The sequence below is a fragment of the Biomphalaria glabrata genome, chromosome 18, assembly GCF_947242115.1.
Source record: "Biomphalaria glabrata chromosome 18, xgBioGlab47.1, whole genome shotgun sequence".
NCBI lineage: Eukaryota > Metazoa > Mollusca > Gastropoda > Planorbidae > Biomphalaria > Biomphalaria glabrata.
The window spans coordinates 24,001,953-24,024,041 of NC_074728.1; the positions used below are offsets into that span (position 1 = coordinate 24,001,953).

The 22,089-nt window shown below is 37.1% G+C and overlaps 1 protein-coding gene across 2 annotated transcripts in view; it reads right to left on the reverse strand.

Annotated features, from left to right (window-relative positions):
- LOC106053312 (collagen alpha-5(VI) chain-like) overlaps positions 1–22,089 on the reverse strand; it is a 64,501-nt gene that overhangs the window by 34,948 nt on the left and 7,464 nt on the right. For both annotated transcript variants that reach the window (XM_056016945.1, XM_056016944.1), the window contains exons 4-12: positions 20,959–21,072; positions 18,277–18,415; positions 15,257–15,380; positions 13,634–13,709; positions 12,572–12,670; positions 11,999–12,112; positions 10,710–10,848; positions 9,683–9,800; positions 7,867–7,936 (exon numbers count right to left, since the gene is read on the reverse strand). In XM_056016945.1, the coding sequence (XP_055872920.1) occupies positions 7,867–7,936; positions 9,683–9,800; positions 10,710–10,848; positions 11,999–12,112; positions 12,572–12,670; positions 13,634–13,709; positions 15,257–15,380; positions 18,277–18,415; positions 20,959–21,072 (993 nt within the window). The remainder of the gene's footprint in view (positions 1–7,866; positions 7,937–9,682; positions 9,801–10,709; positions 10,849–11,998; positions 12,113–12,571; positions 12,671–13,633; positions 13,710–15,256; positions 15,381–18,276; positions 18,416–20,958; positions 21,073–22,089) is intronic.

A 22,089-nucleotide genomic window follows, 5' to 3' on the forward strand; every position in this document is an offset into this window, starting at 1 on the left:
TGCCGTTCACCATCGAAAGAGTCCTGGTTGTCTTTCTGCCGTTCACCATCGAAAGAGTCCTGGTTGTCTTTCTGCCGTTCACCATCGAAAGAGTCCTGGTTGTCTTTCTGCCGTTCACCTTCAAAGATTATGTCAAAAAAAAATATATGGTCGCTGGTTTGTTCACAATATTTCTCATTTGGCTGCCTTTTGTTATGTTTAAGATCATTTGTCTTTACGGTTTTGAGATCTTGCTAACGTACCCTATAAAAGAATCTTATAAAGTGGACCTGTCTTGGTTAGCAGATTGCCACTACCTTGCCACCAATATTGCCATCACGATTCTTGTGCTAGGTAAATGTATTCCTCTCGTGTTGGTATTACTTGGAAGTCTGGTGATTGCAATCAGAATTAAAATAACGTTAAACAAACGCTCCAAGTTGACAAGCTTACCCCACAAGCTGAGTTGGTCAATGCAAACGACCAAAGTTCTGCTGGCCACCTGTTTGCTGTTCAGTATATCGGATGTTTTACAGTATATCTTGTCCTACGTAGCGGTTCACTTTGTCACAGACCCGGACATCAGCTTTTTTGTGCACTCTGAGTTTATCAGTTTCTCGTATCTTTTCACATCTTGTAATACATTCTTCATTTTTATCTCCACTAATAAAAGACTACTCGAACACGTTTCCCAGTTCATTCAGTCTATCCATAAATCTCCACAAACTGCGTCTACCAGCATGTAACTAAATATAGAAATCTTTGGTACATTTTAGCATAGCGTCATGCTTAGAATCAATAAAGGTTTAAAAAAGGTTCTTAATTTATTTTTTTTTTAGACGCACTGTCGCAATTCCGAAGATGTATTGACTTATTCCAAGCATGCTACAAGCGTACACTTCTTTAATCACGACATTTTTTGCTAGCTTTAAATATGCCTCCCCCCCCCCCCCCCCCAACGTTAGAAACAAACAAAAAATTTTAAAGTTCCTGACAGGTCGAAATTTATAAATATTTTTATTTCTTTTGTGAAGGCCCATTTTCTTTTGGATGCTACTGGGCTGTAGACCCACCTGTCCTCCTTTGAGTTCTGCCCTAGGCCTACTAAAGCGATTGATCCCGATAAAACGCCCGGTCTCCCTTCCTCTTACCTCCTGACGCCTCCCGCCTCCCAAGATTCGCATACGGTCGTATTTCAGGTGATCAGACGTCTGCATGGGAAGCGTGGTAGAGGAGAGGCGAAGTGCGCTTGAACTTGGCTTGGCTACCTAGAATGGGGCTCGAGGTTCGACACCCGACTCGGGCTTGGCATAGTTGTGTTTCCTGAGCGCCTAAAGGCAGCATGGAAAACCAACTCCTAGATACCCCCTCCCCCCCCCCCCCCCAACGGTCCACAAATGAGATTGGATCAAAGCGCTCTGAGCATGCTATAAGCATGAAAGTAGCGCTATATAAAAGCTATAATAATAATAATAATGTCAATCGCGGTCACGAAAGTTTTACAATGACGTATCTGAGTTCTTGTTCCCAATGAATATATTTTAGGCCTAACAATCTATTTCTTATCACTGTAGGTGAAAATGTATGATGTATGTATTCAATTGTTATACTTTTCTTATCTTAATTATCATTATACTGTTTCTTTTTTACTTTGTTTGATTTGTGAAGCTAGTCATAAGGCCTCTATATTAAAAATACATTTTCTTTGAAAAAAAAAAAAATAAACATTATGAGTTAAGCTTTATTTACAACAGGACCGGCCTTATGCATATGCGAATTAGGCAGCCGCCTAAGGCCTCCGATTGGTGGGGGCCTCGCACAGGACTCACAAAATTGCGACACTTGAATCCAATCTCAGATATAGCAGAATTCTGTGTCTCTATGTCTACTAACCTAGTTTCAGCTCTGGACTATGATGCAAAGCTTATTGACGAATGTTTAGACCTACTTTTTAGACTACACATGTTATAAGACCATTGTTTCTATCTTTTGGTGAAACGTCGAAAAGTTATTTCTAGTCAAGTGATCATCAGTCGTCCATGAAGCACATTGGTGCTATCGGCGCTAGATGAATTAAACTTATTGGTTGATTTAGATATAGATTGTAGATGTGAGTTTGGATTTTCAGTAATGACTTAAATCAAGTCTAAGAAAAGAGAGTGTCTTCTTACAATAGACGATGAAATGCGAGTTTGTTTGTCGATTTTGGAGCCTCGATTAGATGGCATTTGCTCTAAAAAACAGGCACATCCTTGACGTTGAGTGTAATTTTTCATTTTATTATAAAACAGCTGTTGTTTTTACTGGTGTGCCGCGAATTTGTTTTTAGTATTTTACTGTGGCGGCACACAAAACAGTTTGAGAAAAACTGATCTAGACAGATCAACATGAGATGAACGAAAATAAATGTAGCAGACCTAGGTAATAATATAAAATGGTATTTTCAACAAAGGCTTGCCTTGTTATGTTGGATGCAGGCTTGCGAAGGGTGTGATCTATCCATCTCCAGCGACTCTGAAGAATAACTACTTCAATGGGCTGCTGCTTTGTTCTTTGCCACAGTTTCTCATTCGAGATTTTGTCTGGCCAGCGGATCATAAGTGTCCTCCTCAGGCAAGTATTGATGAATACCTGGATTTTAACCTGGAACCCTCAGAACCGAAATGCCTGGAGGAAGCTGGTTGGTGGCCTATGCCCCAGAAGGGACCACAGGCAGAGATGAGATGAGATGATTTTCAGCACTCCAGATCAAAATAAATATTTATTTAATTACTAATTAATTAATTAATAATTACCTTACCTCATGGGCGAGGTGGTCAAGGGTTTAAGCGCTTGGTTTCGGAAGCTGGGGTCCTGAGTTCGAATCTTGGTGAAGACTAAGGATATGAATTTCAAGATTTAGTGTGTCCCGGAGTCCAGCCAACTATAATGGATGTCTGACTTAAGATGGGGAAATTAAAGGCGATTAGTCGATGTACTGTCCATATGACATCATGATCGATAAGTTGGCCAAAGAAACAGAAGACCTTAAATAGCCCAACAGATCACAAGGTCGGAAAGAGGAACTTTACTTAACCGTACCCCAAGGTTTTAAGAAGCGAGCCCCTATCCTCTCGAGGCTCGGCGGCTGAGTGGTAAAGCGTTTGGCGTCCGAACCGGTTGTCTCGGGTTCGAATCCCGGTGAAGACCGATATTTTTATTGATTCATGTTTAGTTAGGAACAATAATGATTGTGCAAAGTTTCAACTTTGTCCGAGAATAGGAAGTGGTAGAAATAACGTGCTCGAAATTTTTTACAAGAGTGAGTTGAGTTGACCTTTAAAAAGTATTACAACAGCAGGAAAAATGTGTTTTTATTCCGAAAAAATACGGCATCCTATAATAGGTAATTATATTTGTTCGTTGAGAAATTTATATCAAAAGACTTCACACAAGACAGAGGAATTAATTTATAAGGTTCATCAAGTGACGAACTTCTTTATACTTCTCCATATACTAAATTTGTATGAAATTTTGAAAGTTTATATAAAACTTGATAAGCAATAATTGATTTGTATTCTATTTTCTGCATACATTGTCATTTTAACAGACTATTTCAATGACTCGAATCGCTCGTCATTCAGATCTTGTATCCTGTATGAGACGGTATGACTACCTTTAGGTCATGTAAGGAAATTAGACTCAATTGTGTTTGCACGTCATGTAAACTATATGACGTCATCAGCACCTGATTCATGTTTAAGCTTTGGAAGAAATAGTGTGTGCATGTGTCTACTTGATAAGACCACGCCTATGCTGACAGTGTGTGAGTTTATTAAACAAATGTTGGACTGGACTTTTTATATGATACATTTCCGTAAAAAGTATTAATAACACAGGGACGTTTGCCTCACAAGATATATAAGGTAGGCCTACTTATATAGCTCGTTTATCGTGATTTGATAGTGACCATTTTTTAACCCAGGGAGCTGGGGGCTTATTATTGGGGTTTTGAGCCTTCTAAATGTGACTGTTGAGACCTATATGAGCCCGAAATGTTTGACTGCACTCTGGGCAGGTTATTCCAGCTGGAGCTAGTGTCATTGGCCTTGTTGTTGTTTTTCTCTGGCGCATTTCTTCACAGCGCTGTTCTCTTGTCGTCTGCAATATGTGCGACGCCATGATGCTCTATCATGTGCTTCCGGCAGGGTCAAGGCTGAATCCTTTCAGAGACGCTATGAGGGTGTGGCTAAAGCGTTTTCTGTGTATATACGGTACAGATGGAAAGATTACGTTTCAGTTAATGATTTCTTCTTTTTAAGTAGGTACTGGAGGTGCTAGTTATAGTGACCATAAAAGTGACACTGACTAAGATCGTGTTTCTAATCATGACATCGTCACTAACCATGAGGGTGTTACCGACAACAACAGTGTTTCTGAACTGAACAGTGTCACTGACATTGACAGTGCTACTGACCATGATAGTGCAATTAACTATGAGAGTGTTAACGATTATGGTCAGTGCTACTGGCCATGACATTGTTACTGACCATGATCGCGTCTCTGACACTGACAGCGTTTCTAAACAAACAAAAAAATGACAGTATTAAAGTGTCTGCTTCTAATTCGCGTCACCGGGTGCTACTAGAACGCCCTATCTATCTCCTGCCTTGTGGATTCCACTTCTATGCCTGCCTTGTGATGCTAGCTGGTAGTTTGTGCAAAGTCTGCCCAATCCAACCCCGTCCTCTCTTTCTTCTTCTGCATAAGTTGTGTTTGATTCTCTGTTGCAGATGGTGAAGGATTCTGCGTAAGCAGCTGTTAATGCAAGGATTAATACTGTTTCCTTTTTCCCGCCCTGTCATTCCCAAGTAATGGCCAGTTTTATTTAGCGAAATCTTTCTTAGTCGATCATGTTACTGAATAGTTTAGCGAATAATGAATAGGTTCAACACATGAAGAAATATATTATGTCGCTAAATTCATAATGCTTTATTACACTTTGCTTCTAAAAATTTTAATATAGTGTGTCATCCGATGTAATAAGAATATTTGGTTTATATCTTCAATTTTGTATTTATATTCTCATACACTATGTTCTTTTTTTTAGTTATTTGTCAAGAATAACATGAGACATCTGGCTTTGGAGAATTCGTTGTAATGATTTTTAATATTTTATATATTTGAAAAAGAAAAAAAAATGATATCTTAAAGTAAGGTGGCAAAGAAAACGGCAGGGGCGACCACCCAATCAACAAGAATGTTGTATATCCACAATTGTTCCTACATACGTACAAGATATTTTTAATAAATAAAATGCTACAAAGCTAGTAATACTTTATTGTGCACGCCTGAATCCTCCGTTTTCGTTAATATAGTTTAAAAAGCTATATGTAATTTGACATGCTATGCTTGTATGGTGTTGGACTCTCTGCATATATTGACATTAAAGGAGAACTATTTTATTTAAGCTAAAACTCATCATGTTTGAAGTGTCAAACTTGAAAAGTCGTACTGGTATTTTATTTAGTAGAACAAACTCACAATTAAACATTGCACTCTATCCGTTATAAATTAAGAAACTAATAGTAATTAAAATAAATGAGAAATGGACGTCTAATCTTTCGACTCAGGACCGGACACAACAGAATGCGACAACATATGTACCGAAAGCTTAACATTGGAGCCAGTGAAATCTCCCCATGTGGAGTGTCACCAGAGAAGGCTGACCATGTCTTTCAAAACTGTTCTCTTAACCATGAGGCCTGTACAAGACACTGGCCCCAAAACATCCCAATAGAAAGAAAACTATATGGAGAGCTCCCTGATTTATGTATCAATCAATCAATCAATCTATCTATCTGTCTGTTTATCTATCTATCTATCTGTTTATCTATCTATCTATTTATGATCATTCATATCTATATGGCGAAATTTGAACTTAGATCTTCAGATAATTTATATGTATAACAAATCGGTTAAATTTTGTGCATATAATTGAATTAAGCAAGTCAATATCTCAATATACTACACACATAGTGATTTTATTGAACAAACATATATAACTCTTGCGTTATCATTTGGAAATATTTAATTCATATATAACTCATTACCATGTAATCATTACTTATTTCAGTCAGGGTCATTTACAAAATACAAATATCTTAAAGCACAAGCATGTATAAACAACAATATATATATATATCGATGTTATTTTAAGATGTATATCAAATGTGAATGGTAGAGAAAACCATTATTCTTAGTAATATAAATGAAATAGGTCAATAAATGTATTGTTAAGGTATTAGTTCATAGTATCAATACAATACAATATGGGCAGACAAAGACTGATCCCTCGACTCTAAATTCAGACTGATTCGCTACCTGGTTATGTTTAAATTTTTTTATATGCTTGGTGGATCTAAGGACGCTGACTGCAGAACTGGAGAGAAACATCACTTGAACTGAAAGATCGTAGGTGTCACATACAAAGGCCGAATCACAAACGAACAGCTCAGAAACAGAATTATCGGACCCCACGATGACCTGTCGATGGCCATATCACAAAGTCCTCCGCAGGCTAGAAAACAGTACAGATAGACAATATTGTAGTGGGATCACAATGGGAGATCACTGCAAGGGAGGGAAACAAAAGGATGGCATGTAAATAATGTTAGAATTATAGAAATGTGATTATGAAAAGTGGTGTTCGCTCAATGAACTCTTTATGTTGTGTTTGTTCTATTTATGTGAATGTTTCTGTTGTGTTTTCTTATATGAGAAAAGAGCCCTTGTAATCAAAACAAAGTTCAATAAGTATCAATAAAGCAGTCTTAGTCTTAATGATGGATATACTAATTCTTATTCTTATGTACTCTGACCTTAACAAGAAAAAGAAGGTATTTGCGAGCCCCGAAGATTTTTTAATATGGCCATAGATTTTTAGTTTGCGTTGTTCATATAACATACATATTAAGTAATTATGAACATATAATGATAACAACTTTATTTGTTAAGTGTAGAAAGTTAAGAATTATAACTTTTTTTACAAACATTTCCATAAAACTAATAAATTACGATAAAATATGTCAGAAATAAACTCACCTTTATGATATGAACCAGTGTTTGAAAATAATTCCATTCATGAATTTTATCAATTTGTATTTATTCTGGATCTGACTTGCGGCAGAAATAATGTTTAAAAAAGAACGTATTATTTTGTTTTTTAAACGGTTCGCTTAATTTTCATAATTTCTTTAAGATGAAACGGAATCTCCAAATACATTTATCAAATTGAGCTTTTTCTTTCGATGCCTCTTCAGAGGGAAAAAATAGTAAATAAATAGGTCATACTGGACAGGAAATAAATAGGTCTTATATATCTATATTGAACAAAATCATTTATCCTTGAAGTGACTGTTTTGTTATATTATATTTTGATGAATAAAACATGATACCGAAAGAACGGAAGGTTTAAATATGTACTTCTTCTTTGTTTGTCAAAAGTTTGTTTGCAAAATGTTTGTTAGTCAAATGTTTGTTTGTCAAATGTTTGTTTGTCAAATGTTTTGCATGTTTCGGATGTCCCTTCACAGCTGAAAATAATCTTCATCCTGGCCCAAACCTCCCTCAGGACGACGGGAAATGGCAGCGGGCAGGGTGTGAACCCTGGACCATTAAGACAACCGATCGACAGTCCAACGCGCATACCGCACAACCAGTCGACCATCCAGGGATTTGTGTTTTGTGGGGGAATAAATATGTTCCGGTTTTCTATGCAAACAACCTGGTCGAATTAAACTTACATAAAAAAAAGAAAAAAAACTCAATCAGACAAAGTGTATTTGGTTATTAGTCGTATTAGTCTATCCTCGGTCCTTCCCCCCCAAACACAAACTGGGTTTATACCATTTGGTGTCACTGTGTCGCTGTACTCCAGAGTCTGTATGTTTGTCAACAAATCTTTCAGGTAGAACGCCTGCAATGAGAGGAAAATTTATAGTCAATTTAAACAAAGTTAGTATTGTATATATATATAGACGTATGCAAAGTAGGCAGCCGTCCAGGGCCTCCGTTTCGTGTGTGTGGGGGGGGGGGGGCCTCACACTGGACTCGTGACAATTACTTTAGAAAATAAACAGAGAAACTGATTCTCCATGCTAATGTTGGAGTGCACTAGGGTTTTGATAAATTGCGTCATTTTAGTTTTTTCGCTGTTGATGTTGTATTTTGGGCCACCAAATTCACTTTGCCTAGTGCCTTAAATTATTCAAGGTAGGCCCTGTGATTTCAATTGGATAAGGTCTCATAAGGTAAAATTAGGCTAATGTATGATCAGGTAGCAATGGGTTCAGGTGTGATCAGGTAGCAATGGATTCAGGTGTGATCAGGTAGCAATAGGTTCAGGTGTGATCAGATAGCAATAGGTTCAGGTGTGATCAGATAGCAATAGGTTCAGGTGTGATCAGATAACAATAGGTTCAGGTGTGATCAGGTAGCAATAGGTTTAGGTGTGATCAGGTAGCAATAGGTTCAGGTGTGATCAGGTAGCAATAGGTTCAAGTGTGATCAGGTATCAATAGGTTCTGGTGTGATCAGATAGCAATAGGTTTAGGTGTGATCAGGTAGCAATAGGTTCAGGTGTGATCAGATAACAATAGATTCAGGTGTGATCAGGTAGCAATAGGTTCAGGTGTGATCAGGTAGCAATAGGCTCAGGTGTTTTCATGTAGCGGTAGGTTCATCTCTAATCAATAGAAAAGTTCTGGTTTGATCAAAGAGTATAAGGTAAGTGTAAACAAGTAGTAAAATGTTCCGGCGTGATCAGGTAGATTTAGGTCCAGGCATGAACAGGTAAATTTAGGTTCAGGCATGATCAGATAGATTTAGGTTCAGGCGTGATGAGGTAGATTTAGGTTCAGTCGTGATCATGTAGTTTTAGGTTCAGGCGTGATCAGGTAGTTTTAGGTTCAGGCGTGATCGAGTAGATTTAGGTTCAGGCGTGATCATGTAGATTTAGGTTCAGGCGTGATCGGGTAGATTTAGGATCAGCTTTTATCAGGTAGATTTAGGTTCAGACGTGATCAGGTAGATTTAGGTTCAGCTTTGATCAGGTAGATTTAGGTTCAGACGTGATCAGGTAGATTAAGGTTCAGGCGTGATCAGGTAGATTTAGGCTCAGGCGTGATCAGGTAGATTTAGGCTCAGGCGTGATTAGGTAGATTTAGATTCAGGCGTGATCAGGTAGATTTAGGCTCAGGCGTGATCAGGTAGATTTAGGCTTAGACATGATCAGGTAGATTTAGGTTCAGGCGTGATCAGGTAGATTTTGGCTCAGGCGTGATCAGGTAGATTTAGGTTCAGGCGTGATCAGGTAGATTTAGGTTCAGGCGTGATCAGGTAGCATTAGGTTGCAATCAACAGGAAAATTTAAGCCCTGTTTAAATAGCTTACTTTAAGTGCCAACAGGAAGCAATTTGTAAAGGTGTGCTGGGGTAGAAATAGGTTCTGGTCAATCGGTAAAAATAAGTTTAGATTTTATTAAGTAGCAGTGTGTTTAAGCGTAATCAGGTGGCCAAAACTAAGGTTGGATTAGACGGCTAGAAGACCAATACATTTTGATTTTCTTTTTGTCTAGGTCTGTGAACTCTTGTTCCTCCCATCCCCCGTGATGCCCTACTCACGTGCTTATATGCTACCAGATTACTTTTGGCATTAGGCTTACCTCAGAGATACGACACAAGTCCTCGGTGAGAGGAAAGGTGCAATCAATGCCAACTCCCCACAGGGTGATGTTATTGTTTTTCGCTCTTATAGCTTCATCGTGCGTTTCATTTCTGTACCTTTAAAAACATTCAATTACATATGCTTTTTAAAAACACAATCAGTAATCTTAAAAAAATAGGTTTAAAATAAAATAGATGTTAAAATGTTGTTTTTGTGAAAGGTTCAAAAATTTTTGTTTTGCTTTTCAAGTAAAGGAGGCGCGGTGGTCGAGTGGTAAAGCGCTTGGCATTTGAACCGTGGGATCCATGGTTCAAATCCTGGCGAAGACTGGGATTTTTAATATTGGGACGTTTAGTGTGCCTCTGAGTCTACACAGCTTTAGAGGTACCTGACAGCATGTTGGGGGGGGGGGGGGATGGTTGGTCGTTGTGCTGGCCACATGGCACCCTCGTTAACAGTGGGCAACAGAAACAGATAGCCGTCACATCATCAATCGCAAGGTCTGAAAGGGGGAACTTTATTTACCTACTTTTATTCAATTAATGCTAAGCATTTATTAACCTTTTTTTTAAATATATCTTTAATTCTACGTAGTTTTCTTTGATTTACAGGCAAATTTTATTTAATACTAAAGACTTTACTATATATGTCCCTTACTAAAAGAACTATGTGTAACATAAATATATTTTGAGTTATTAACCAAAAGAATTTGTAATATCTAAACAAGCAAAAAGAAAATTAAGGAAGCTTACCTTAGGGAAAGGACTACACATTTACAGCCAATCAGCATTTTCGGTATTCAACAAAATTATTTATTACCATTATTCAATAAACGTATTGGTTAATTTTATTATCGATTCATGTTTTGCTAGGAGTAATGAATAATTATGCTAAATTTCAACTTAATCCGAGAAATGGAAAGTGGGAGGATTACTTTTTTCAAATTTGTTCGAGACAGACATAAAGACAGACAGACTTGACATTAGCTATATACAAAAATCCCAAGATTTAATTAAGAAACCTACTTGTTGATGTAGTGTCCGTCGGTTATGAGAATTACAGCTTTGAACAATTTCCTCTGGGTGGCAAGCAAACTGTTCACAGCAGTACCTAGAACTTTGTCAGTGGTCACGACCCTGTCAGAAAACTTGATACTTGATACACCTAATGGAATATAGTCACATGTAATTATGAGCCGTAATTTTACAGGGTAGCTAGTGAAGTATTGTTCAAATCTATACCACAGACGTTAAGTCGGTCCTTCCGTACGGCTCAGAGACATGGAGAGTCATTAGAACAAATTCGGGAAAACTTTAGACCTTTACTAACAGAAACCTAGGCCGGATATTCGGAATTAGGTAGCCGAAAAAGATAACTACTGTCAGTGGCGTAGCTAGGAATTTGCCCGGGGGGGGGGGGGGCTTGACCTCTTTGGGAGGTCTTGCATTTCGCGTAATATTTAATATGTATTTAAAGTAAAAAAAAATTCCAACACTCATTTCGGGGCCCCTCTCAAGTGTGGGTCCGGGTGGATTTTCCAATTTCCCCCCTACTCACCTTAGCTACGCCACTGACTACTGTAAGTTTGCGGGGAGAGAACTAGACAAAAGCCTAGCTAGCCAGACAACACGTGATTGGAATCAGCAAGGAAAGTGGGCAGACCCAAGCAAACCTGGAAGAGGTCATTCATCAGTGAAGCTAAGGGTATTGGAATGACATGGGAGCAAAAAAGCAGAGTTGGGTGGAGAGATGTGGTTGCGGCGCTAGGGTCCACTGGGGGTTTACAGCTTCTTGCTTAATGTCTATTGATAGATTATCTAAGCTTTACTTATATTTTTACGTAAATCTAATATAGATAATGTCTAGATCTAAATCTAGACTACATTAAGAGTTTTAAAATCAGATACAGGTAATCATGAAAGAAGGTACCAAAAAATAATTACTTACTTGTAAAATGCCCACTGGCTATATGTCTCTGTGACCGACGCATAACGAGCAGGGCATAATGTGACTAGCACAACGACCAACCGCCTTTTACTTTCCCAACTAAAATCAGGTACCCGTTAGAGTTTAAAATTACCCAATTTCGAAATCCCATTCTTCACCGAGATTCGAACCCTGGACCCCAGGTTCAGAAGCAAAGCGCTTAACCACACAGCCACCACGCCCCACCAAAGAGCAGACGGTCACAAAAAAAATTGTCTTTATTGCTGAACTCCACTAAGGCAAGGTGCCTGGATTGCTTGACACACTCGCCACCCTCTAAGGCCGCCTCTGATCTAAATGATAAACGCTACAAATCAAGGCTACTTACTGGAATAAATAGTTTCGTAGTCTGACTGAAGCTGGATTGAAGGTGGAGACACAGATGTGGATAGCACTACACCAACATGTGTGTCCAATGGGCCAATAAAGAGCAAACCAAGACCTAAACATTTGAAATAGAAGAATACTTAAAAAAAAACAACACACCAACGTATATAAGGGGAATAACTCTACATTTACAACAATATTTCTCGATATTGTAATTTTTATTTCCCTTTTTCGATATTAAAAAAATTAATTAACAATATTTTATTAAAAAATGTTGTCACTTTTTTTCTATGAATATATGTGTTATCTTTAAAAATAAATACGTTTCAACTTAATAAGATAATGAGAAGTTGGCTAATTAAAATATTTAAAATCCAGACAGACAAAAAGGATGCGTTGATACAAGCTTTTTAAAAATTAGAAATGAAAATAAAATAGTTGAGAAAATATCCATAAACAATGTTGTTGTTTTTTGTTGTTTTTTTCAGAGTACAGAAATTTTCTTCTTCACTAAATTATAAACTTGAATAGATCTTTATGTAAAACAACAAGCAGTGTCTAGATAAATTCTTACATTTCAAAACATTGCTCTGAATGAGTTTGAAATTTTCTTCTCCAATTTCGAAGGACACATCAATAGCAAACACGAGATCCACTGGTTCACGATATGTATCTGTGGAAAGTATATCATGTATTATAACAATAGAATTACTATTCATACGACAGATGCATATACACGAACTGTGGCAAACACTGCCGCTCTAGAATTGGCTTGATCAGTCACTCCAGATTCTGCCCCGTCTCAAGACGAAGCAAAGCCAGTGACTCATCTGGGCGCATTCATTGTCTTCCGAGACAAAATGGAGCCGTATACAATATATAAATTAAAAAGAGTGAATAATTTGTGTTTATTCAGCACTAGATAATTGTAAAGGTAGCTCTGTGGTCTAAATAGTTTTTAGCCACCATGTTCTTAAAAAAAAAAGCGATAGCATTCCAACGGATGAAATAAAGGCTAACCAACAGTCCTATCTCAAAAATCTAGACTCTGTATATGCTACAGGGAATCGGGCCGCGACCAACAGGACATTCGCAAGTATAGGCCCAGTCACAATATATAATATCAAAGGAGATCTTAGCGATAGCAACAATTGAGGGTTGTCTCCGCGGCAATATAGGAAAATTATTTGCTAAGTTGGCACTATCTTCTAGAATCTATCCAGAGTCTCAAGCTGGTTTACGGAGTGACAGATCCACTATAAAGATTAGGGATGAGTACAGTATTTCCAGTAACCAATCAAATACAGTAGCGATTCGCATAAAATACAACATTTGAGCATTTCTCCAAACTGAATCTATTGTATTCCTTTCGTAATCTGCGGCGGTCCTTGACAAGGGACAAGAGGCGGTTTGTGACAATATTATCAAATTGCTTTGAGCATACATCTTGTATGTAACAGCCCTATACAAATTAAATTATTATTATTATAAACAAATTTAACCAAAGTCAAACTTGCCAAATTAAAATGAGTTACAATTACTAAGCGTAAAATGCTTGCATTAGTTTCGTATCCAACGCCCGCAATTTTTTATTTTTTTTAAGCGATAAATATAATAAAGAAACAAATGATCTTACAGATGCTGTTGATTTCTCCTGCTGGTAAACTGGAAAAGGCTCCAAAGAAGTCTCTAATATTTTCTATTTCAAAAGCCTGTATTTTCATACACACCAAAAAAAATACTATGTTAGATATAAATTTTGTTAAAATAACAAGTCAGTGATGCACAAAGTACTGCAACCTCTGGTCCGTGAGGAGGCAATGTCCGGAATTTCATGACTCGACAATATTTTTGTAGGTGACGCTTTCCGCGACTGCCGTGTAAAGCAGCGGTTCTCAACCTTTTAAGCTCGGCGACCCCTTTTTACAATCCCCCACTCTGCCTCAACCCCTCCCCCCACCCGCTCACACACACAGAAATAGAAGAATAGACAAAACAATCCATTTTTTCGATGGTCTTTGGCGAACCCTGGCAAATCGTCAATCGACCCCCAAGGGGATCGCGACCCACAGGTTGAGAACCCCTGCTGTAAAGAGATGTATGGCCCATTGCTATGGAGAGTGTGTGTGTTTCTATGGTGACAGTGGGATGAGGTTAACAATGCAGTGTGAATGATGCAAGATAAGCGGAATTGTCGTCAGCTGTCTTGGTTAGGAGAGACGACTCCAGAACGTCAATACTGAAGAGACGTGTTCTTTTAGTGAGTTTGATTATGTTCAGAAAACCATTTTATATTATTGCTAAAGTTTAAATTTCATTTTTACCTCAAGTTACCTCAAGTTAAATATGTTTATATTGTAATAAAAGTTCTCGTTTGTATTGTTTACAATGGTACTATAGAATCTTTAAAAGTCGGATATGATACGCCTACAGCGGTTTAGTTGTCCACCAATAGTTTAACAACATAATGTATGATGTTTTACAAAGCCCGTATGACGAATAAAGCTGAAAAAAGTTGGTCACCGATGATAAAAAATTAGTTTTAAATTGCATTTGAAGAATAGATTATACACAGTCAAAGTTACTGCAATAGTAAAGAAAAGAAACCTACTTAGACTTGCGACTCAAATTAGAACAAGATAAATAAAAGCAAGACAAACAGTAAAAACAAAATTATGCAACTTATTGAGCGAATGTTAGCTTTAATTATTTTTACAATGTCCCTTTCCCGTTCTTGTTGAGAATGGATCAATGTTCAGTGAATGTATAGAACTATTACATATTTTAATATTCCAATTATAAACATTTAGATTTAGACCTAGAAGACAACGCATAATTTTCCTGAACATTAATTTTATTAAACTCTAGAATCAGTGACCACGTTACCTATAGTATTAGTCCATTCAAGAACGCGATAGTCCTTTCAAAATTGATGGAGGTTCTAGAGTAATCTAGACCTAGATTTAATCTCTAGCCAAATTTATTTTTGTTTTGAAAAATCATAGAAATCAAATTAGAGTTTTCTTTTCTTAAAGATATACATCAACTGTTAATTTTCTAGGAAAATCGTTAGAGCCATTTTGAGATCAGCGTCCACCCACCCTCCATGAAGGAGTGACTTGAATACTTTAAAAAACAGACAGTACCTCATTAAAACAACTTAAAGAGCGACTATTTTGCTCTTAATTACTAATGAATGTGAGATTTAAGACAAAACAAAAACATTAAAAATTACTTTAAAAAAAAACAAAAACAATACCTGCTTCGCTCCATTAGTTGTTAAGTCTACCAACTCAGTCATGCTTAAGTAGGGGAAAATACCTAGACCCCAAATGTCTATACCTTTGGCTTGTGCAAGTTCTGATTCCAGCTTCGTTTTAGTTCTATAACAATAAAACAAAGGAAAATCTTAAAAAAAGCGTTAGTCCAGTTATGAAAAGTATAGATAAATACCGAAGGCCTCGCCTTCGTGGCTATTATGGCTTTAAGGCAGGGGTTCTCAACCTGTGGATCGCGGCACCCTTGGGGGTCGATTGACGATTTGCCAGGGGTCGCCTAAGACCATCGAAAAAATGGATTGTTATTGTCTATTCCTCTGTATGTGCGGGGGGGGGGGTCGCGGCAGAGTGGGGGATTGTAAAAAGGGGTCGCTGATCCTAAAAGGTTGAGAACCGCTGCTTTAAGGGAATTAATTGCTCCCGGATATCTTCAGAACTTTGCTGATGTCAAGTACACGTTAACCCGGCCTCAGCGTGGTTCACGGGGTGGAAATGGTCGTTAGACAAGACTATTAGAAAACCAGAACACCAGGTGGGGTGTTGTAACATATTGGTATCATATGTACATTTGCACACTAGCGCGTCAGTGCAACACCGCTTGTGTTTACGTAATAAATGGGGTTCCTAATATGTCTTCCCCATAGACTTATATATACTACTAGACTTGAAACCGGAAATAAATTCTTATCCGAGACTGATCGATCGTGTACATTTTGTAGAAAGTTGGATCAAGGCGTTGTTTTGTCAAGTAGTTCAAAGAAGTAGAGTTGGTTGTTTTTTTTTCAACCCTAACCTATGTAACATATAATTTTATTTTTTAGATCTAGATCTAGTAATTGATTATCAAGCTCTAGTTATATTGGTTTTAATTTAATAATTTACAACTAGTGTTAGCGCGGGGCCTATGGAAGTGCAGGGCCCACTGCCGCCGCATAGGTTTCAGTGCCCTAAGACCGGCCCTGAGATCGCCATACAGAATGTCTTGTGGAAGTCGATCTATTGTCATTCTACGAACGTGGCCAAGCCCACCAAGGTGTCTACTGCTGATAACAGAGCGGATGTTAGGTATTAGGGATATAAACAAACTCACACCTGATTGAAGCCCTCCCAGAATGAAAAATTGTCGGGCCTAGAATTTCAAGGGTCTTCAAATGAATTCTTAGAACAATGATAGTGGAGGCGCGGTGGCTGAGTGGTAAAACGCTTGACGTCCGAACCGGAGGGTTCTAAGTTCGAATCCTGGTAAAGAAAGAAAATTTTGGTTTCGGATATTAAGGGCGCCTGTGAGTCCGCCCAGCTCTTAAAGGTACCTGAAATTAGTTTTTGTGAAAAATAAAGGCGGTTGGTCGTTGGGCTGGCCACATGACACCCTATTAAACGGTGAGCCACAGAAACAGATGTCCTTTACATCATCTGCCCTATAGATCTTATCTTATCTTATATAATACAGACGTTACTTCAAAAAAGAAGATGATTACGTCCTACGCGTCATGCATTTAGTCATGCATATTAACCAATGACTTAAATTCTGCCAAGTCACTGGTTTTCCTGGCTAGCTCAGGCAACCCATTCCATGCTCTAATAGCACTAGGGAAGAAGGAGTATTTGTACAAATTTGTCCTAGCATATGGGACGAGGAATGTGCCTTTATCTTTGTGTCTTTCATAGTATTTTATTAAATTTTGTTTTTGTATTTGAAGATTATGGTTCAGTGTTTTATGTATTATTGCTACTTTACTTTTGAGTCTTCTGTCCTGAAGGCTTTCTAAATTTAGTGATTTTACTAAAGGTGTTACTCTAGTCAAATGTGAATATTCGTTTGTTATGAATCGCACTGCTCTATTTTGTGTCTGTTCTAGTTTCTTAATGTTTTCTTGAGTTGAGGGGTCCCAAACAGAGGATGCATATTCTATTATTGGCCTAACCAAGGTTAAATAACATTTTAGTTTTATGTTCTTATTTGATTTATAGAAATTTCTTTTAATAAATCCTAATGCTTTGTTTGATTTTTTTGTAGTTTCATCAATATGTGGATTCCATGACAGTTTTTCATTTTTCGTTAGGTCTGAGCGAGAAACTTTACTTTTAAGAATACCACGTGCACTATAACAAAAGCCATTCCACTCCTGATAGGTATAATGTACGTTGAACAAGAACATACTTAGTATTAAAACAAAAGTAATTGTAGATTTCTTGACCATGAGAATTTACAGCGGACCAAAGGGACACAACTATATTTACAGCACATTGGTGCACATAGTTTTATTTAAAATTTCATTAAAGATAAAGATAAATTTGATTTAAAACAAGTTAAGATCATGTATTTTAAATTTAGACTATCAAATTCAAATGAATTTTATATATATATATATATATATATATATTTCTTAATAAATTTATTCAGGGTTGAAATTGAAAATTCATTTGACGTCGTTGTGTAGAGCAGAAGAGAATAATTTACCTCCCTTATCTATCTTAACTTTCAAAATGTTTGCCGCCGTCTTAAATTAACTTTTATTGCGCTTTTCCTGTTTAAATAAATTGAGTTGATTAGTTAGTTAGTTCTTAATTTGTATTCCTCCATAGTCCCCTATATGTCCTCCCACCAAAGTCCTGAAAACTTCACTCAACACTCATTTTATCACTAATTCGCCAATTTACAGTTGACGAAAAAGGGAAACGAAACTTTAACCTGTTGTTATCTATCTTGAGTCCATAAAAAATTAGATTAGCTATATATTATATACCAAAGGGTTCTCCTAGTGCAGCGGTTCTCAACCTCTTATGCTCGGCGACCCTTTTTACACCCCCCCCCCACACACACACACATGCAGCAATAGAAGAATAGACAATAACAATCCATAATTTTGGATGGTCTTAGGCGACCCCTGGCAAATCGTCAATCGACCCCCAAGGGGGTCGCGATCCACAGGTTGAGAACGCCTGTCCTAGTGTTTCATGTGGCGTAAAGGAAGGCTTTTATGTGGCCATCATTGTTTACCTGTTGTCCGACTTCCCAGATAAGACAATCACCATCACCCGGGAAACATTTCGTTTTTCCTTGGTCAAGATGTCCACGGCTTTTCTAATTCCGACATCAGTAGCCCTGGTCATTGCTGGATACGTGAAGTTCATAATACCTGCAATGGATGTAATTGTTGTGATTTTTGCAAAGCGTTTATCTACTCTGTCTGTTTGTCTGTCTGTCTGTCTGTCCGTCCGTCCGTCTAGCCAATAGTTTGTGCACGTTATTTCTCAGACACCCAATATCGAATCAAGCTGAAAATTTGCACAATTATTTCTTTTACCTGACAGCACAAGAATCAATTAAAAAAAATAAAAAAATAACCAATTAGTTAATTAACATTGATGAAAAATTACTTTGAGACCTTTCAAACAAGGGAAAGAAATAGTACTTGACTGAATCTGAATTTAGTCCCCTTCATGGGCTGTCGTTTGAGTCGTATTACAAATTTAATTACATGACTGAGCCAGAATAATTGATACGTGTACATCTTTTTACCAGACAGACAGAGAGATTTGATATGAGCTTTGTAAAAATTCATAAATTGGGGCGTCTCTGTAGAATCTCTTCATTGTGTAGTGTGAAGCGTGTTGAATTAAAGCATTATATTATTGAAGAGTCACTAATGTCAACTCTGCGAAGCGTTAATAAAGGAAGGCCACATTCTAAATATATCTATGTATGTGTGTGTGTGTGTGTGTTCGCATACAAAGGGGAACATGAAATATATTTATATCTTGACAATTCAATGAGAGTAGGGGGTATTGTATGTACGCAGCTGTTTTTAAACATTGCGTTGGAGATAGCTAAGGCGTTTCAGACGTAACCTGAACGGCAGTCGTATGTCAATGTTTTGGAACTAAAAATTTCACCTTTCAGACTTTACGAGCTATACGGCAGATGATGTAGAGATAATCTGTTTATTTTCTGGCAAACGGTTAACGAGGGTGTCTTGTGGCCAGCACAACTACCAACCGCATTTTACTTTTATCCAATTAACGAAACCGGGACCCTTCGGTTCGAAGCCAAACCGCTAAGCCACTGCGCCTTCGTTGTGGACTACCTTTATTCTTTTTTTAAAGATCCCCTTTTACGTTCTTTGAACCATAAACTGTGGCCCGCATCCGTCCCTAGCTACAGTGTCATTCAACTGAAGTTCATAATACCTGCAATGGATGTAATTGTTGTGATTTTTGCAAAGCTTTTATCTACTCTGTCTGTCTGTCTAGCCAAAAGTTTGTGCACGTTATTTCTCCGGCACCCAATATCGAATTAAGCTGAAACCGGGACCCTTCGGTTCGAAGCCAAACCACTCAGCCACTGCGCCTTCGTTGTGGAGTACCTTTATTCTTTTTTTAAAGATTCCCTTTTACGTTCTTTAAACCATAAGCTGTGGCCCACATCCGTTCCTAGCCACAGTGTCATTCAACTGTTTAAACTTTCTGCACACAATTCATAATGAAGCGGTAGAAAATTGATTTTATTAGACCCGTTTCTGCCCTAAACAAACGCAATATTTTTTGTACAATGCTTATATCAACTCACTCTGTCTGTCTGTCCGTCTGTCTGGTAATCTCAGATCAATCTGAAATATTGCACATTTCTTTTACATCACAACACAAGAATCGATTTATAAGAAAATAAAAGAATGGGCTATGTTGCTGAACATACAAATTATACATTATATGTGTCAGACGCGAATAGCTCAAATTTTTAGTAAAAGAAATTACAAAAGTCATTTCTCTATACAGAAGTGTCGAAAGTTATATAATATATAAAATGTATAATATATCACATGCATGCATAGATAGATAGATAGGTAGATAGATAGATAGATAGATAGATAGATAGATAGATAGATAGATAGATAGATAGATAGATACATAGATACATAGATACATAGATACATAGATACATAGATACATACATATATACATACATACATACATACATACATACATACATACATACATACATACGTACATACATACATACATACATACATACATAGATACATGGATCGATACATAGATAGAAAGATAGATGGTGTCGGATGCATGTGTAGTCAGATGTAGCTAAAGTATTTCTAGAAGATGCTTAATTATACTAAGTGCGTGCGTACCTTGTTTGATGTATTTCAATAGCGAGTTCTTGAAAAATCATGCATACCGTCACAAATATAGATAAGGTACTAACAGGAACACAGACTCAATGACCAAGTTGACTCAAGGTGAACTTGAAACAAACGTTTAATACAGAATGGGCCACAGTCTAGTCTGTCACTGTAGAACGATGTTATCCCCTCAAGAGTCTAGCAGTAACTTATTTTTAAAAGTCAATCTTAACCTCTAACCCCAAAGTCTATGTCGTCATTCTAAACTATCCGTTCACTGTCAGTACATTAAAGTGCGCCACCCAACGAACTAAACTAGCTATCTAACAATAGATAGATAGATAGATAGATAGATAGATAGATAGATAGGCAGATCCTGATGTTAATAATTAAGCTTTTTAATGATAATAATCTTGATAATGACAATAAAGAAGCTGTTAATGATGAAGATTGTCATAAAAATGTAAAAATGATGATAATACGTTTAAAAAAATACACAATGCTTGCTTGTGTTGATTTCACGAGAGAAAAACTATATAACTTACTGGATTTCAAGATGGGTATATTTGACATCAGCGGCACATAATCCCCCACCTCTGTACTGTAGACTACTACACCTACACGAGTTCTGTTCGGTCCAATGTTGGCATCTTCCAAATCTTCATCAATACACAAGTTTTGATCAAGTTTAAAAATCAATGCAATAAATGCATGTTTCACTTTTAGTCCCTAATTGATATTTCTACACTACATCACTAGCGTAAGAATAGTTCATTTATTAATAGAAGTATAAATATGTTAAGACAGTGATACCCAAACTACGACCCGTGGGTCACATACGGCCTTCAAAAATTTCTGCCCACTAAGGGTAATTAATCCGAGGAGCTTTCAACATGACGAGGAATTTATTTTTTTTACAATGCCTCTATTCAACTCATATCTTCATGGAACATGGGTGGGACGGCTCTAATTACGATTTCCCTAGAAAAGTGACAGTTGCTGTAAAGCGTTGGGAAAAGAAGGACTAGCTCCTCGGGCCACACCCGGTAAACTCTAAATTGACCGTTATATTTTTCAAAGTATCAAAAGAAATCAATTTAAATTTCGCTAGAGAACTAGAAAATATTTATCTTGAAGGGACTATACATCTCCCAGTCTCCCAGTGCTTCCGCATCATTGAATTATCAGTTGTAGATGTATACATTCGCTAAACCAGATTTTGTTGTTGTTTTTTTTTTTTGGAGGGGGGGGGGTGAGGGGGAGGAAGGGTTAAATAAATCATTTTTTAAATCCAACAATCATTAGTTATTAGTTATTAGTCGTTAGTCATTAGTCATTAGTCATTAATCATTAGTTATTAGTTATTAGTAATTAATTATTAGTTATTAGTTATTAGTCATTAGTCATTAGTTATAAGCCATTAGTCATTAGTCATTAGTCATTAATCATTAGTCATTAGTTATTAGTCCTTAGTCATTAGTTATTAGTCATTAATTATTAGTTATTAGTTATTAGTCATTAGTCATTAGTCAATAGTTATAAGCCATTAGTCATTAGTCATTAATCATTAGTTATTAGTTATTAGTCATTAGTCATTAGTTATTAGTCATTAGTTATTAGTCATTAGTTATTAGTTATTAGTCATTAGTCATTAGTTATTAGTCATTAGTTATTAG